Genomic DNA, 17,887 nt, shown 5'->3' with positions numbered 1-17,887 from the left:
TGTGTGTTTATAACACCCGCTCAACTCTGTATTACAGTAGTCTGTGTGTTTATAACACCCGCTTACCTCAGTATTACAGTATTGTGTGTTTATATACACCCGCTTACCTCTGTATTACAGTCTTGTGTGTTTATAACACCCGCTCAATTCTGTATTACAGTAGTGTGTGTTTATAACACCCGCTTACCTCTGTATTACAACAGTGTGTGTTTATAACACCCGCTCAACTCTGTATTACAGTAGTCTGTGTGTTTATAACACCCGCTTACCTTTGTATTACAGTAGTCTGTGTGTTTATAACACCCGCTTACCTCTGTATTACAGCAGTGTGTGTTTATAACACCCGCTTACCTCTGTATTACAGTAGTGTGTTTATAACACCTGCTCAACTCTGTATTACAGTAGTGTGTGTTTATAACACCCGCTCAACTCTGTATTACAGCAGTCTGTGTTTATAACACCCGCCCAACTCTGTATTACAGCAGTCTGTGTTTATAACACCCGCTTACCTCTGCATTACAGTAGTCTGTGTGTTTATATACACCCGCTCAACTCTGTATTACAGCAGTGTGTGTTTATAACACCCGCCCAACTCTGTATTACAGCAGTCTGTGTTTATAACACCCGCTTACCTCTGCATTACAGTAGTCTGTGTGTTTATATACACCCGCTCAACTCTGTATTACAGCAGTGTGTGTTTATAACACCTGCTCAACTCTGTATTACAGTAGTGTGTGTTTATAACACCCGCTTACCTGTGTATTACAGCAGTGTGTGTTTATAACACCCGCTTACCTCTGTATTGCAGTAGTGTGTGTTTATAACACCCGCTCAACTCTGTATTACAGTAGTCTCTGTGTTTATAACACCCGCTTACCTCAGTATTACAGTATTGTGTGTTTATATACACCCGCTTACCTCTGTATTACAGTCTTGTGTGTTTATAACACCCGCTCAATTCTGTATTACAGTAGTGTGTGTTTATATACACCCGCTTACCTCTGTATTACAGTAGTCTGTGTGTTTATAACACCCGCTTACCTCAGTATTACAGTATTGTGTGTTTATATACACCCGCTTACCTCTGTATTACAGTCTTGTGTGTTTATAACACCCGCTCAATTCTGTATTACAGTAGTGTGTGTTTATAACACCCGCTTACCTCTGTATTACAGCAGTGTGTGTTTATAACACCCGCTCAACTCTGTATTACAGTAGTCTGTGTGTTTATAACACCCGCTTACCTCTGTATTACAGTAGTCTGTGTGTTTATAACACCCGCTTACCTCTGTATTACAGCAGTGTGTGTTTATAACACCCGCTTACCTCTGTATTACAGTAGTTTGTTTATAACACCTGCTCAACTCTGTATTACAGTAGTGTGTGTTTATAACACCCACTCAACTCTGTATTACAGCAGTCTGTGTTTATAACACCCGCCCAACTCTGTATTACAGCAGTCTGTGTTTATAACACCCGCTTACCTCTGCATTACAGTAGTCTGTGTGTTTATATACACCCGCTCAACTCTGTATTACAGCAGTGTGTGTTTATAACACCCGCCCAACTCTGTATTACAGTAGTCTGTGTGTTTATAACACCCGATCAACTCTGTATTATAGTAGTGTGTGTTTATATACACCCGCATACCTCTGTATTACAGTAGTCTGTGTGTTTATAACACCTGCTCAACTCTGTATTACAGTAGTGTGTGTTTATATACACCCGCTTACCTCTGTATTGCAGTAGTGTGTGTTTATAACACCCGCTCAACTCTGTATTACAGTAGTCTGTGTGTTTATAACACCCGCTTACCTCAGTATTACAGTATTGTGTGTTTATATACACCCGCTTACCTCTGTATTACAGTCTTGTGTGTTTATAACACCCGCTCAATTCTGTATTACAGTAGTGTGTGTTTATATCCACCCGCTTACCTCTGTATTACAGTAGTGTGTGATTATAACACCCGCTCAACTCTGTATTACAGTAGTCTGTGTGTTTATATACACCCGCTTACCTCTGTATTACAGTAGTCTATGTGTTTATATACACCCGCTTACCTCTGTATTACAGTAGTGTGTGTGTTTATAACACCCGCTTACCTCTGTATTACAGTAGTGTGTGTTTATAACACCCACTCAACTCTGTATTACAGTAGTGTGTGTTTATATACACACCCGCTTACCTCTGTATTACAGTAGTCTGTGTGTTTATATACACCCGCTTTCCTTTGTATTACAGCATTGTGTGTTTATATACACCCGCGCAACTCTGTATTACACTGGTGTGTGTTTATAACACCCGCTCAACTCTGTATTGCAGCAGTTTGTGTTTATATACACCCGCTCAACTCTGTATTACACTGGTGAGTGTTTATAACACCCGCTCAACTCTGTATTACAGTAGTCTGTGTTTATAACACCCGCTCAACTCTGTATTACAGCAGTGTGTGTTTATATACACCCGCTCAACTCTGTATTACACTGGTGTGTGTTTATAACACCCGCTCAACTCTGTATTACAGTAGTCTTTGTTTATAACACCCGCACAACTCTGTATTACAGCAGTGTGTGTTTATATACACCCGCTCAACTCTGTATTACACTGGTGTGTGTTTATTGCACCCGCTTACCTCTGTATTACAGTAGTCTGTGTGTTTATAACACCCGATCAACTCTGTATTACAGTAGTGTGTGTTTATAACACCCGCTTACCTCTGTATTACAGTAGTCTGTGTGTTTATAACACCCGATCAACTCTGTATTACAGTAGTGTGTGTTTATAACACCCGCTTACCTCTGTATTACAGTAGTCTGTGTGTTTATAACACCCGATCAACTCTGTATTACAGTAGTGTGTGTTTATAGCAGCCGCTTACCTCTGTATTACAGTAGTCTGTGTGTTTATAACACCCGCTTACCTCTGTATTACAGTCTTGTGTGTTTATAACACCCGCTCAGCTCTGTATTACAGTAGTGTGTGTTTATATACACCCGCTTACCTCTGTATTAGAGTAGTGTGTGTTTATATACACCCGCTTACCTCTGTATTACAGTAGTGTGTATGTTTATAACACCTGTTTACCTTTGTATTACAGTGTTGTATGGTTATAACACCCGCTTACTTCAGTGTTACAATGGTGCATGTTTAGAACACCCGTTTATCTCATGTATGCTGTATGGTTTCAAAGGCTTTTTCTTAATTTTAGAGTACCCAATTTTTTTTTTTTTCCAATTAAGGGGCAATTTAGCGTGTCCAATCCACCTAACCTACACATCTTTGGTTTGTGGGGGCGAAACCCATGGGGAGAATGTGCAAACTCCACACGGACAGTGACCCAAGGCCGGGATTTGAACCCGCTAACCACTGTGCCACATGCCGCCTTGTTTCAAAGTCTTTTTGATCTCCCGAAGTATATAATATTCTGGCCCTGTTTGCTCATAAACTAATATCTGTATCCCTATTCAGGTTGCAATTTCCCATCGATTTATTTGTTGTTTGAGGGAAGGAAAAGATGTGTGCTATATTGAAACCTTCATTGCTTTGTGGATGTTGACTATTGAAAGGCCTGTTCTCTTGACCTCCATGTTATAATTTCCTATGTTATTAACAAGGTTTCATTGTTTAAGGAAAGAATTGTCATTGCTAATGTGCCTTTCACAACCTCAGGATGTTCCTATAGTCCCTCATGGCTAATGGAACATTTTTGAATGGTCCTCCCTGTTGTAATGCAGGAAATGTGGCAGGCAATTTGCTGCACAGCAAGACCTCACCAACACCAGTTGGTGACCAGGTAATTGGCTTTGGCGGATGATTGAGGGATAGAAATTAGCTGTGACACCACCCTGCTCCTCTTCAGATAGTGCCGTGGGACTGTGTATGGGCACCGAAGAGGGCAGATGGGGGCCTTGGATTAACGGTTCATCTGAAAGACAGAACCTCCCAACAGTGTAGTGCACCTTCAGTGCTGCACTGGAGTGTCAGCCTAGATTGTGGGTTCAAAACTCCTGGCTTCAATTCAGTTGACTTGGGAGGTGAAGGTGGTAATGACTGAGCCATGGATGGTGCATAAAAATATCAACAAACGGGACGGCAAAGAGTTGGAGCTGTTTTTTCACCTCTAACTGTGAATTTGACAGAAGTTCTGTGCGGTGTAAAATTAGTTTTGTCGAGTTCGAAAACATTCCTGATTGAATGAGAAATATTCTTAGACCCTATCATAATCTGTGCTGTCATCTGATTCTCAGCTAAGGGAAGCATTTTGGGTGATCAACTTTGGCCTCAGTACTCCCTGGCCAGGGAATGGCAAATTCATAACGTCAGAATCAGTCAGAGTCAGTATGGATTTATGAAGGGAAAATCATGCTTGACAAATCTGTTGGAATTCTTTGAAGAGGTAATGAGTACAGTCGACAAGGGGGAGCCAGTCGATGTGGTATATTTGGACTTTCAAAAGGCGTTTGACAAAGTCCTGCATAAGGGATTATTGTGCAAAATTAAAGTGCATGGGATTGGGGGAAATGTACTGATGTAGATAGAAAACTGGTTGGCAGAGAGGAAACAAAGAGTAGGGTTTAATGGGTCCTTTTCAAATTGGCAGGCAGTAACCAGTGGGGTACCACAGGGATCGGTGCTGGGACCCCAGCTATTCATAATATATATTAATGATTTGGATGAGGGAACAAAATGTAACATCTCAAAGTTTGCAGACGATACCAAATTAGGTGGGAGGGTGAATTGTAACGAGAATGCAGGGATCCTACAGCAAGATCTGGACAGGTTGGGCGAGTGGGCAAACCAATGGCAGATGCAGTATAATTTGGATATGTGTGAGGTTATTCATTTTGGAAGCAAAAACAGGAAGGCAGATTACTACCTGAATGGTTGTAAATTGGGAGAGGGGAGTGTGCAGTGGGACCTGGGTGTCCTTGTGCACCATTCGCTGAAGGTAAGCATGCAAGTGCAGCAGGCGGTAAAGAAGGCTAATGGTCTGTTGGCCTTCATTGCGAGAGGTTTCGAGTATAGAAGCAGGGATGTGTTGCTGCAATTGTATAGGGCCTTGCTGAGGTCACACTTGGAGTATTGTGTGCAGTTTTGGTCTCCTTCTCTGAGGAAGATGTTCCTACTCTCGAGGGAATGCAGCGAAGGTTTACCAGACTGATTCCAGGGATGGTGGGTCTGTCATATGAGGAGAGATTGACTAGGTTGGGATTGTTCCTGCTGGAGTTCAGAAGAATGAGGGGGGATCTCATCGAGACTTATAAAATTCTAACAGGACTAGACAGGGTTTTTGCAGGGAAGTTGTTACCAATGATAGGTGTGTCCAGAACCAGAGGTCACAGCCTGAGAATTCAGGGTAAACCATTTCGGACAGAAACAAGGAGAGTTTCTTCACACAAAGAGTGTGTCCTATACCACAGGACATAGTTGATGCAAAAAACTCAAGAGGAGACTGGATATAGTACTTGGGGAGAATGGGATCAAAGGCTATGGGGAGAAAGCAGGATTAGGCTATTGAGTTGGATGATCCGCTATGATCGTGATGAATGGTGGAGCAGGCTCGAAGGGCCAAAAGGCCTCCTCCTGCTCCTATCTTCTATGTATCTATGTTTGGATCATGATTGGCTAACAATGATACCTGCGCCCAGGAGGTGGTAACACTGTCAGGATTATTTGTGATGTTGCCACAATCAAATAGCTAACTGATGAGGGTTATTTAGACTCTTAAGTGTGGCCTCTTAGAACCATAGAAATGATACAGCACAGAAGGGGGCCATTCAGCCCACCTTGTCCATGCCAACCCAAAGACACCCATGTGCCCGTTCTATTCCTAATCCTTTGTCTTTCCAAGTCGCTGACTACATCACTAACTAATGTTCTACCTCTTGTTTCCTGATGTGAAACCAACCCACCAACCCATGTAAGCCGACCCTTGGATTCCCATCCGTCTGCCATACCAGATACTGGCAGTCACTAGTGGGCAAGACATGCTGTCCTCTGAGGATGTTTCCACCTCGAATAGCTCTTCTCCACTTCACCCAAACTGCCTGTTTCCTTGAGCCTGCACACTGAACAGCAGACTGCTGCTGTTAATTCCCTTGCTGAGGTACCACCAGTCTCAGTCTCTCTGTCCGTCCTGTGTGTCATGCCCTCGGGCAGGCCTCACATCATTTCCCTCAAGCGTCTTTAATGGGGTGGGGTGGGGGGGGGGGGGGGGGGGGCAGCTGAGGTGCTTTCCATTCCTAACCTCATGGCCTTTAATCCTCAAAGTTATGCCTCTTCATTGGGCTGCAACCAGGGCGAAAGCGCCATTATCCAGTCTTTATTCCATGGTGCAGTGGTTAAACTACTGTATTGGGAATCCAGGCAATGCCAGTTCAAATCCCGACTATTTTGATCAACGTAAATGACCAAGTAAACTAAGTCAAATTAACTGAGTCAAATAAACTGAGGGACAAATTAAAGAGGCAGTCCCTGAAAGGGAAACTGCCTAAAACGAAAAGTAAATCTCAAATGAGACTTTAAAATGTCAAACCGAAACGTGATTCAACCTCATTGTGGCATTTTATGAATTTGAATTTAGCTTAACAAAAACTGATAAATTGACCATGTAGGTGCTGGATTGCAGCTAGAATGCCAACTGTTTTACTGATGTCCTTTAGAGACAGAAACCTGTTTTTAATCTGCTCTGGCCCTTATGTCTTTAAAAAAAATCAGGAAAATAAACAAGTGTTCCTATGATTGTATTTCATGGGTTTAATTTTGAAGGAGGCAAATGCTTGCACGGGGGGGGGGTCGTAGAAAACCCCATAGCTTCTCCCTGAAGGGAAGCTGTTTGTTAAGCAATAACTGCTAATTAAGTGGGCCACACGTGTTGCCATGGTTTCAGAGGAAAGGCACAGGGTGAATAGGCCTGTGTGACATCTGTACAATCAGAGCTGCGGAGAGAGCCAGTCGTTAATGCTCAGCTTAGTTCTGGCCGCGGGAATCAGAAGGGACTGGTCAGCAGACATTACCTGAGGAGGGGGGGTTCAGGGGAGGGAGGGAGGGAAGGAACGGAGTTCACTGCTAGAGACTATGTGAGGAATGTTGTATCCCCTGCTCGTGTGCCTAGCTGCCCGAGCATCCTGCGAGCATGCCTCCGCACCGAGGCTAACTGCTCTTCCTGCTGTTTGCTGCGTCCCCTCCTAAGTCAGCCAGTAAACCCACCCCAGCTCACTCCAGCTCCATTGTTCCTGCTGCTCTCTGAAGTGCCCTGAGGAATTTGCAGGCTGGGCTTGATGTGCAGCAGGCCGGGGTGATTTGAGCTTCCAGTTTACGCTTGGGTGTCCGCCGATGACCGTGTCCTTCTGCCTCGGACTGTAAGTGGAAGGTGAGGTGTTTTTAATCAGTGTGTCACTCCCTGTGTCTTCCCGATTTGGTAAGTTCAGATCCTGTTGATATATCTTGGTGAGTGTGTTTGGCTTGGTTGTAGCCTTTGTGCCTGCAGTCTGTTTGTTCACTGCTGGGATATCTGTATACTTCCCCTATACCCCATGTCTTCCTTTGACCAAATGGTTAATGGCGTAGGCCCTCAGCATGTGCACCCCTCAGAACTTCCAGCCAAAGCACGGCATTGCTTTGTAGGGCAGCTCGTAGCTATTATTCCCACAGCAGTTTACGGATGTGCATTCATATAGTGCCTTTTGTGATCTCAGGCCATTGCAAACAACCAACCGAGTACTCTCTGAAAGTATGGCTGCTGTTGTCAGAGGAGCTAAGGGCGGCAAACAATTTGCGCACAGAAAGCTCCCGCAAAAAGTAATGCAGTGATGAATGTTTTTTAGTGATGTTGGTTTAGATTAAATATTGGTCAGGATATCAGAAATAATTCCTCTAATCTTCCAGTTGTGCCGTGGAATCTTTCACATCCATCTGAGAGGGCAAACGGGGCCTTGGTTTCGCTTGAAAGAAGTCCCCTCTGACAGTTCTACACTGGCCTATCAGCCTAGGTTACAGAACTAAAGGTTTAAAAATGGGAATAGCTTGCTTTGTTAGAATCATAGGATTCCCACCAGCGGGTTTGATTGAGGGCGTGGGGGGGAGAATAGTATGAGGAGGCCCAGAAATCAGTTTAATGCCAGCATGAATTGGGGGGGGGGGGGCAGCCTTGGAACAGCAGTGGATTGTGTGTACATCTGCAGATGGATCTTCCAAATTCGGTACCCTTGAGGGGGTCCATCTTCCAGCCTCAGAATGTCCCTGGAGATCCATCTTCATACTCAGGAGGTCCATTTCTTTCTTCAACAGTGAGTCAGTAACGTTGGGCACCATTTCAGTATGGCACCCAGACACGACAGAGTACCATCCAACCCTGCTTTGCCTACCACTGAATATGGTGCAAAATACTCGGGTGCATAATCAATAAGGTTGGGCTCTGAAGATTTGCCGTGTTTTCCCGCCAGCTTCCGCAGCGGGAAACACTCCACATTCCCGCCCTCACCACAAGACGAAGTCTCAACAAAATGGGAGAATTCTGCCCATAGAAGCAGAAGTAGGCCATTCATGGTTGATTGTCCACCTTAATGTCATTTTCCAACCCTTTCCCATGTAGAGTCATAGATGTTTACAGCATGGAAACAGGCCCTTTGGCCCAGCTTGTCCATGCCCCCCAGTTTCTATCACTAAGCTAGTCCCACTTGCCTGCCCATATCCCTCTATACCCACCCTGCCCATGTAACTGTCTAACTGCTTTTTAAAGGACAAAATTGTACCCACCTCTACCACTGCCTCTGGCAGCTCGTTACAGATGCTCACCACCCTCTGTTTGAAGATGCCTCGATGCCCTGAGTATCTCAAAATCTTTCAATCGGTGAACATACTCTTTTTTTTTTCATTTAAAAAAAATTTAGAGTACCCAATTATTTTTTCACCAATTAAGGGGCAATTTAGCGTGGCCAATCCACCTGTCTTGCACATCTTTGGGTTGTGGGGGCGAAGCCCATGCAGACATGGGGAGAATATGCAAACTTCACACGGACAGTGCCGTGATTCGAACCCGCGAACTCAGCGCCGCAGTTCCAGTGCTAACCACTGCGCCACATGCCGCCTGGTGAACATACTGAATGACTGAGCTTCTGTAACCTTATGAGTTAAAGAATTCCAAAGATTCACTTCTCTCTGTGTGAAGAAATTTCTCCTCATCTCGATCCTAAATTTCTTGCTCCTTATTCTGAGTCTGTGTCTCTGGCACTCGACCCCCATCTTAACCATGGTGAATGCCCTTTCTGCATCTACCTGTAAAGCCTCTTAAGAATTTTCTAAGTTTCAATGGGATCATCTCTCATTCTTCTGAACTCTAGAGAATACAGGCCCAGTCTCCTCAATCACCCATCGTAAGACAATGCCACCATCTCAGATCAAGTCTGGTGATACTCCACTGCACTCCCCCTATGGCAAGTATATATTTCCTTAGCTAAGGAGACCAAAACTGTCCACAATACTTCAGATTGGGTCTAACCAAGGTTCTAATACAATTGCAGCAAGCCAGCTTTATTCCTGTATTTAAATGCTCTTGCGGTAAAGGCCAACATACCATTTACCTCCCTAATTGCTTTCTGCATCTGCACGTTAGCTTTCTGTGACTTATGAACAAGGACACCCAGGTCCCTTTGGACATCAACACTTCTCAATCTCTCACCATCTGAGACATACCCTGCAACTCTGTTCCTCCCACCAAAGTACATAACTTTCCACATTATATTTCATTTGCTATGTCCTTTCTCATTCACGTAAACCGGTTCAAATCCCTTTTGAAGACAGTTTCCTTCAGGCTGCAGCAGTGTGTTGCATCTGCAGCCATGTATGATGTGGTGTGAGAATTGCTGTATCTTTTTGTAAACATGATGGTCATGCGTTTTGCTCAATACTCTGGGCTCACTCCTGCGAATGAATGTTTGAAGTATTTAAAATCATTATCTGGTTAATGAGCAATAATAATTTCCTCTATTCATGCTACAACATTTGAGCACCCAGGTTCGGCTGTCATCAATATTTATCCCTTAACCAGCAGATTATCTGGTCATGAGCTCATGACTGTCAAGTGTGATTCTCGCTCGCTACGCCCCTCCACCAGTTCCACTCGGACACTCCTGGCAATGTGATGTTCCCAATCTTGCTCATGCCACTAATGGCTTTGGGAATACATTGCCCACAGACACATTAGAGCATGATTTGGCTTTGTGTGGGTCACTGTGTGAGAATCAGACTATGCACGGCAAGATCCCACAAACCATCATGCACTCATGACCAGGATGCTGCTGGTTAAGGGATTAATATTGGTAAGACCCCTGGGATGAATACCCCTACTCAACTATGAATAGTGCAGAGTGGGAGAGGAACTAGGATGGTGAGGTTAGAGGGAGGCGTGGAGCTTTTTGATGATGATATAGGGAAGAAGAAGTTGAAGAGAGGGACAGATGTTGGCAAAGTGATTATTGGCCTCCTCCCCTGCCATCTGATCCTGGCTCCACTCTCACTCTTTGACCGTACTTTCTTCTTAGAATTAAAGATGCAAGATAATAAACTCCCAGTGCAAATGTGCAAAACACCCATTGCCGTGGTAACAGATCGACTTGGTTGGACATTGGAACAAAGGAGTTGGAGGGCAGATTTGATAGAGATGTTACAAGATTATGACAGGTTGGGATACAAAGACTAACGGGGAAAACCCCATCATCAAACTGAAGAAGGAAATCTTAGCAGAGCTGGCTATAAACCTGGCTGAAAAGATGTGTCTAAGGGAGGGTTTTAAAGGAAGGGAGTGAGAGAGAGAATGAAGGAGGGGAAGGGTTCAGGAAGGAAACCCCAGAGTGTGGGCCTCAAATGACTGAAGGTACGGCCGCCAATTGTGGAACAAAGGAAAGGGAGGTCACATATGAAGTTAGAGGTGAGAGCTTGGGGCAGCACGATGGCACAGTGGTTTAGCATTGCTGCCTCACGGCGCCGAGGTCCCAGGTTCGATCCCAGCTCTGGGTCACTGTCCGTGTGGAGTTTTCACATTCTCCCCGTGTTTCAACCCAAAGATGTGCAGGGTAGGTCAATTGGCCACGCTAAATTGCCCCTTAATTGGAAAAAATGAATTGGTACTCTGAAATTTTTTTTTAAGAGGTGAGAGCTTGGCAGGCGAGGGTGTCAGATCTAAGGCTACAGATATATGGTGGGTGCCAAAACCATGGAGGATATGAACGCAAGGATGGGGTTGCCATTGGTGGGGGTCTCTCAATAACAGGATAGGGTTGTTGGGGGTGGGGGTCTCTCAGTGGTAGGATGGGGTTGTCGGGGGTAGGGGGGTCTCTCAGTGACTGGATGGGGTTGTTGGGGGGGGGGGGGTCTGTCAATAACTGGATGGGGTTGCCGGAGGTGGGGGTCTCTCAATAACAGGATGGGGTTGTGGGGGAGGGGGTCTCTCAGTGACAGGATTGGGTTGTTGGGGGTGGGGGTCTCTCAGTGACAGGATGGGGTGTCTGGGTGGGGGTCTCTCAGTGACATGATGGGGACTCTCAGTGACAGGATGGGAATATCAGGGTGGGGGTCTCTTAGTGACAGGATGGGGTTGTGGGGGAGGGGGTCACTCAGTGACAGGATGGGGTTGTCAGGGGTGGGGATCTCCCAATAACTGGATGGGGTTGTTGGGGGTGGGGTCTGTCAATAACTGGTTGGGGTTGTTGGGGGAGGGGTCTGTCAATAACTGGTTGGGGTTGTTGGGGGAGGGGTCTGTCAATAACTGGATGGGGTTGTTGGGGGTGGGGGTCTCTCAGTGACAGGATGGGGATTTCAGGGTGGGGGTCTCTCAGTGACAGGGTGGGGATGTCGGGGTCTCCCAATAACTAGATGGGGTTGTTCGGGGAGGGGGTCTCCCAATAACTGGATGGGGTTGTTGGGGGAGGGGGTCTCTCAGTGACAGGATGGGGTTGTTGGGGGTGGGGGTATCTCAGTGACAGGATGGGGTTGTCGGGGGTGGGGGTCCCTCAGTGACAGGATGGGGATGTCAGGGTGGGGGTCTCTCAGTGACAGGATGGGGTTGTGGGGGAGGGGGGTCTCTCAGTGACAGGATGGGGATGTTGGGGGCGGGGGTCTCTCAGTGACAGGATGGGGACGTCGGGGTGGGGGTCTCTCAGTGACAGGATGTGGATGTCGGGGTGGGGGTCTCTCAATAACAGGATGGGGATGTCGGGGGTGGGGGTCTCCCAAAAACTAGATGGGGTTGTTGGGCGAGGGGGTCTCAGTGACAGGATGGGGATGTCGGAGGTGGGGGTCTCCCAATAACGGAATGGGGTTGTTGGGGGAGGGGGTCTCCCAATAACTGGATGGGGTTGTTGGGGGAGGGGATCTCTCAGTGACAGGATGGGGTTGTTGGGGGAGGGGTCTCTGAGCGACAGGATGGGGTTGTTGGGGTAGGGGTCTCTCAGTGACAGGATGGGGTTGTGGGGGAGGGGGGCCTCTCAGTGACAGGATGGGGATGTCGGGGGTGGGGGTCTCCCAATAACTGGATGGGGTTGTTGGGGGTGGGGTCTGTCAATAACTGGATGAGATTGTTGGGGGAGGGGTCTGTTAATAACTGGATGGGGTTGTTGGGGGAGGGGGTCTCCCAATAACTGGATGGGGTTGTTGGGGGTGGGGGTCTCTCAGTGACGGGATGTCGGGGTGGGGGTCTCTCAGTGACCGGGTGGGGATGTCGGGGTGCGGGTCTCTCAATGACAGGATGGGGATGTCAGGGTGGGGATCTCTCAGTGACAGGGTGGGGATATTGGGGGTGGGGGTCTCTCAGTGACAGGATGGGGCTGTTGGGGGAGGGGGTCTCTGAGTGACAGGATGGGGTTGTGGGGGAGGGGGGTCTCTCAGTGACAGGATGGGGATGTTGGGGGCGGGGGTCTCTCAGTGACAGGATGGGGACGTCGGGGTGGGGGTCTCTCAGTGACAGGATGTGGATGTCGGGTGTGGGGGTCTCCCAATAACTGGATGGGGTTGTTGGGGGAGGGGATCTCTCAGTGACAGGATGGGGTTGTTGGGGGAGGGGGTCTCTGAGTGACAGGATGGGGATGTTGGGGGTGGGAGTCTCTCAGTGACAGGGTGGGGATGTTGGGGGTGGGGGTCTCTCAGTGACAGGGTGGGGACTCTCAGTGACAGGATGGGAATATCAGGGTGGGGGTCTCTTAGTGACAGGATGGGGTTGTGGGGGAGGGGGTCACCCAGTGACAGGATGGGGTTGTCGGGGGGGGGGGTCTCTCAGTGACAGGATGGGGATGTCGTGGGTGGGGGTCTCCCAATAACTGGATGGGGTTGTTGGGGGTGGGTCTGTCAATAACTTGTTGGGGGAGGGGTCTATCAATAACTGGATGGGGTTGTTGGGGGGGGGGGTCTCCCAATAACTGGATGGGGTTGTTGGGGGTGGGGGTCTCTCAGTGACAGGGTGGGGATGTCGGGGTGGGGGTCTCTCAATAACAGGATGGGGATGTCGGGGGTGGGGGGTCTCTCAGTGACAGGATACCAATGTCGGGGGTGGGGGTCTCTCAGTGACAGGATGGGGATGTCAGGGTGGGGGTCTCTGTGACAGGATGTGGATGTCGGGGTGGGGGTCTCTCAATAACAGGATGGGGATGTCGGGGTGGGGGTCTCTCAGTGACAGGGTGGGGATGTCGGGGTGGGGGCCTCTCAATAACAGGATGGGGATGTCGGGGGCGGGATCTCTCAATAACAGGATGGGGTTGTTGGGGGTGGGGGTCTCTCAGTGACAGGGTGGGGATGTCGGGGGGGGGGGGTTTCTCAATAACAGGATGGGGTTGTTGGGGGTGGGGGTCTCTCAGTGACAGGATGGGGATGTCGGGGTGGGGGTCTCTCAGTGACAGGATGTGGATGTCGGGGTGGGGGGTCTCTCAATAACAGGATGGGGATGTTGGGGGTCGGGGTCTCCCAATAACTAGATGGGGTTGTTGGGGGAGGGGGTCTCAGTGACAGGATTGGGATGTCGGGGGTGGGGGTCTCCCAATAACTGGATGGGGTTATTGGGGGAGGGGGTCTCCCAATAACTGGATGGGGTTGTTGGGGGAGGGGATCTCTCAGTGACAGGATGGGGTTGTTGGGGGAGGGGGGTCTCTGAGTGACAGGATGAGGTTGTTGGGGGTGGGGTCTCTCAGTGACGGGATGGGGTTGTGGGGGGGCGGGGTCTCTCAGTGACAGGATGGGGATGTCTGGGGTGGGGGGTCTCCCAATAACTGGATGGGGTTGTTGGGGATGGGGTTTGTCAATAACTGGATGAGATTGTTGGGGGAGGGGTCTGTTAATAACTGGATGGGGATGTTGGGGGAGGGGGGGTCTCCCAATAACTGGATGGGATTGTTGGGGGTGGGGGTCTCTCAGTGACAGGATGGGGATGTCGGGGTAGGGGTCTTTCAGTGACCGGGTGGGGAGGTCGGGGTGGGGGTGTCTCAATAACAGGATGGGGATGTCGGGGGTGGGGGGTCTCTCAGTGACAGGATGGGGATGTTGGGGGTGGGGGTCTCTCAGTGACAGGATGGGGATGTCGGGGTGGGGGTCTCTCAGTGACAGGATGTGGATGTCGGGGTGGGGGGGTCTCTCAATAATAGGATGGGGATGTCGGGGGTGGGGGTCTCCCAATAACTGGATGGGGTTGTTGGGGGAGGGGGTCTCAGTGGCAGGATAGGGATGCCGGGGTGGGGGTCTCTCAGTGACAGGATGTGGATGTCGGGGTGGGGGTCTCTCAATAACAGGATGGGGATGTCGGGGGTGGGGGTCTCAGTGGCAGGATAGGGATGTCGGGGTGGGGGTCTCTCAGTGACAGGATGTGGATGTCGGGGTGGGGGTCTCTCAATAACAGGATGGGGATGTCGGGGGTGGGGGTCTCCCAATAACTGGATGGGGTTGTTGGGGGAGGGGATCTCTCAGTGACAGGATGGGGTTGTTGGGGGAGGGGGTCTCTGAGTGACAGGATGGGGATGTTGGGGGTGGGAGTCTCTCAGTGACAGGGTGGGGATGTTGGGGGTGGGGGTCTCTCAGTGACAGGGTGGGGACTCTCAGTGACAGGATGGGAATATCAGGGTGGGGGTCTCTTAGTGACAGGATGGGGTTGTGGGGGAGGGGGTCACCCAGTGACAGGATGGGGTTGTCGGGGGTGGGGGTCTCTCAGTGACAGGATGGGGATGTCGTGGGTGGGGGTCTCCCAATAACTGGATGGGGTTGTTGGGGGTGGGGTCTGTCAATAACTTGTTGGGGGAGGGGTCTATCAATAACTGGATGGGGTTGTTGGGGGAGGGGGTCTCCCAATAACTGGATGGGGTTGTTGGGGGTGGGGGTCTCTCAGTGACAGGGTGGGGATGTCGGGGTGGGGGTCTCTCAATAACAGGATGGGGATGTCGGGGGTGGGGGGGTCTCTCAGTGACAGGATACCAATGTCGGGGGTGGGGGTCTCTCAGTGACAGGATGGGGATGTCAGGGTGGGGGTCTCTGTGACAGGATGTGGATGTCGGGGTGGGGGTCTCTCAATAACAGGATGGGGATGTCGGGGTGGGGGTCTCTCAGTGACAGGGTGGGGATGTCGGGGTGGGGGCCTCTCAATAACAGGATGGGGATGTCGGGGGCGGGATCTCTCAATAACAGGATGGGGTTGTTGGGGGTGGGGGTCTCTCAGTGACAGGGTGGGGATGTCGGGGGGGGGGTCTCTCAATAACAGGATGGGGTTGTTGGGGGTGGGGGTCTCTCAGTGACAGGATGGGGATGTCGGGGTGGGGGTCTCTCAGTGACAGGATGTGGATGTCGGGGTGGGGGGTCTCTCAATAACAGGATGGGGATGTTGGGGGTCGGGGTCTCCCAATAACTAGATGGGGTTGTTGGGGGAGGGGGTCTCAGTGACAGGATTGGGATGTCGGGGGTGGGGGTCTCCCAATAACTGGATGGGGTTATTGGGGAGGGGGTCTCCCAATAACTGGATGGGGTTGTTGGGGGAGGGGATCTCTCAGTGACAGGATGGGGTTGTTGGGGGAGGGGGGTCTCTGAGTGACAGGATGAGGTTGTTGGGGGTGGGGTCTCTCAGTGACGGGATGGGGTTGTGGGGGGCGGGGTCTCTCAGTGACAGGATGGGGATGTCTGGGGTGGGGGGTCTCCCAATAACTGGATGGGGTTGTTGGGGATGGGGTCTGTCAATAACTGGATGAGATTGTTGGGGGAGGGGTCTGTTAATAACTGGATGGGGATGTTGGGGGAGGGGGGTCTCCCAATAACTGGATGGGATTGTTGGGGGTGGGGGTCTCTCAGTGACAGGATGGGGATGTCGGGGTGGGGGTCTTTCAGTGACCGGGTGGGGAGGTCGGGGTGGGGGTGTCTCAATAACAGGATGGGGATGTCGGGGGTGGGGGGTCTCTCAGTGACAGGATGGGGATGTTGGGGGTGGGGGTCTCTCAGTGACAGGATGGGGATGTCGGGGTGGGGGTCTCTCAGTGACAGGATGTGGATGTCGGGGTGGGGGGTCTCTCAATAATAGGATGGGGATGTCGGGGGTGGGGGTCTCCCAATAACTGGATGGGGTTGTTGGGGGAGGGGGTCTCAGTGGCAGGATAGGGATGCCGGGGTGGGGGTCTCTCAGTGACAGGATGTGGATGTCGGGGTGGGGGTCTCTCAATAACAGGATGGGGATGTCGGGGGTGGGGGTCTCAGTGGCAGGATAGGGATGTCGGGGTGGGGGTCTCTCAGTGACAGGATGTGGATGTCGGGGTGGGGGTCTCTCAATAACAGGATGGGGATGTCGGGGGTGGGGGTCTCCCAATAACTCTATGGGTTGTTGGGGGAGGGGGTCTCAGTGGCAGGATGGGGATGTCGGGGGTGGGGGTCTCCCAATAACTGGATGGGGTTGTTGGGGGAGGGGGTCTCCCAATAACTGGATGGGGTTGTTGGGGGAGGGGATCTCTGAGTGACAGGATGGGGTTGTTGGGGGTGGGGGTCTCTCAGTGACAGGATGGGGATGTTGGGGGTGGAGGTCTCTCAGTGACAGGATGGGGTTGTCGGGGGTGGGGATGTTGGGCGGGGCAATGAGTCTGAGCTTTCCGTATTCCAAGCTGTATACACACACACACTGATGAATTTGCAGCTATCCCAAGCTGATCCTAACTGATCTTGGTTGTCTGATTGAGGATTGCTGCATCAAAGAGGTAAAAGGCTAAAAGATCCTCTTCCCCAACCCCCAAAGCTCTAGAATAATTGAAAATGAATTGTCCCGATGTGAGCACCATTGGCAAACGTGACACTAATCACCCCATCTCTCTCGTGTCCTCTGAGATTGGTGACAGTGGGACACCACCTTCAACCATTTCAAGCTGTGTGGTGATCCTTTGGAATGGTTTTTGTTCAGTCGAGTGGCTTGTTTGGCCGCTAAGAAAGCCATTAGGAATCGACTGTGCCGGTGAAAGACTGGAGTCACCTGCAGGGCCAGGCTGGGGTAAGATCAGTAGATTTCCGTCCCTAAAGGACATGCCTGAACCAGTTGACATTTTACAGTTCAGAAGCTTCATGGCCACTCCAGATTTTTTTTAGGATAAATACTTGGAACAGTTTGCAGTGCATGGTGGGGACATGATAGATTGTTGTTGGTTAAGATTATCAAAGGAAGTGGAACAAAGGCTGGAGAATTAGGTTGTGGAAAGCATCGGATATGATCCAATTGAATGGCGGTGCAGTTTTGAGGGGCTGAGTGGGTTCTTCCTGTTCCTGCATTGCCAATGTTATATTGGGCAAGTGAATTCTTCTTCCTGTGTGATTGAGAACGGTTCTTTTTTAAAAATAAATATAGAGTACCCAATTCGTTTTTTTCCAATTAAGGGGCAATTTAGCGTGGCCA

At 49.7% G+C, this 17,887-nt stretch overlaps 1 protein-coding gene across 8 annotated transcripts in view; it reads left to right on the top strand.

Annotated features, from left to right (window-relative positions):
- Window positions 1-17,887, top strand: part of shroom2a (shroom family member 2a) — a 334,620-nt gene that overhangs the window by 225,026 nt on the left and 91,707 nt on the right. For 2 of the 8 annotated variants that reach the window (XM_038802581.1, XM_038802579.1), the window contains exon 1: window positions 7,063-7,364. The exons of 4 other annotated variants lie outside the window; for them this stretch is intronic. In XM_038802581.1, coding sequence (XP_038658509.1) covers window positions 7,339-7,364 — 26 coding nt within the window. In that variant the 5' untranslated portion in view covers window positions 7,063-7,338. Of the gene's footprint in view, window positions 1-7,062; window positions 7,376-17,887 lie in introns of those variants that run through there. 2 more of the 8 variants (XM_038802583.1, XM_038802580.1) reach the window with 1 other exon arrangement.

The sequence above is a fragment of the Scyliorhinus canicula genome, chromosome 7 (genome assembly GCF_902713615.1).
Source record: "Scyliorhinus canicula chromosome 7, sScyCan1.1, whole genome shotgun sequence".
NCBI lineage: Eukaryota > Metazoa > Chordata > Chondrichthyes > Carcharhiniformes > Scyliorhinidae > Scyliorhinus > Scyliorhinus canicula.
The sequence above is the reverse complement of the archived record's forward strand: the minus strand, read 5'-3'. Positions and strand labels throughout refer to the sequence as shown.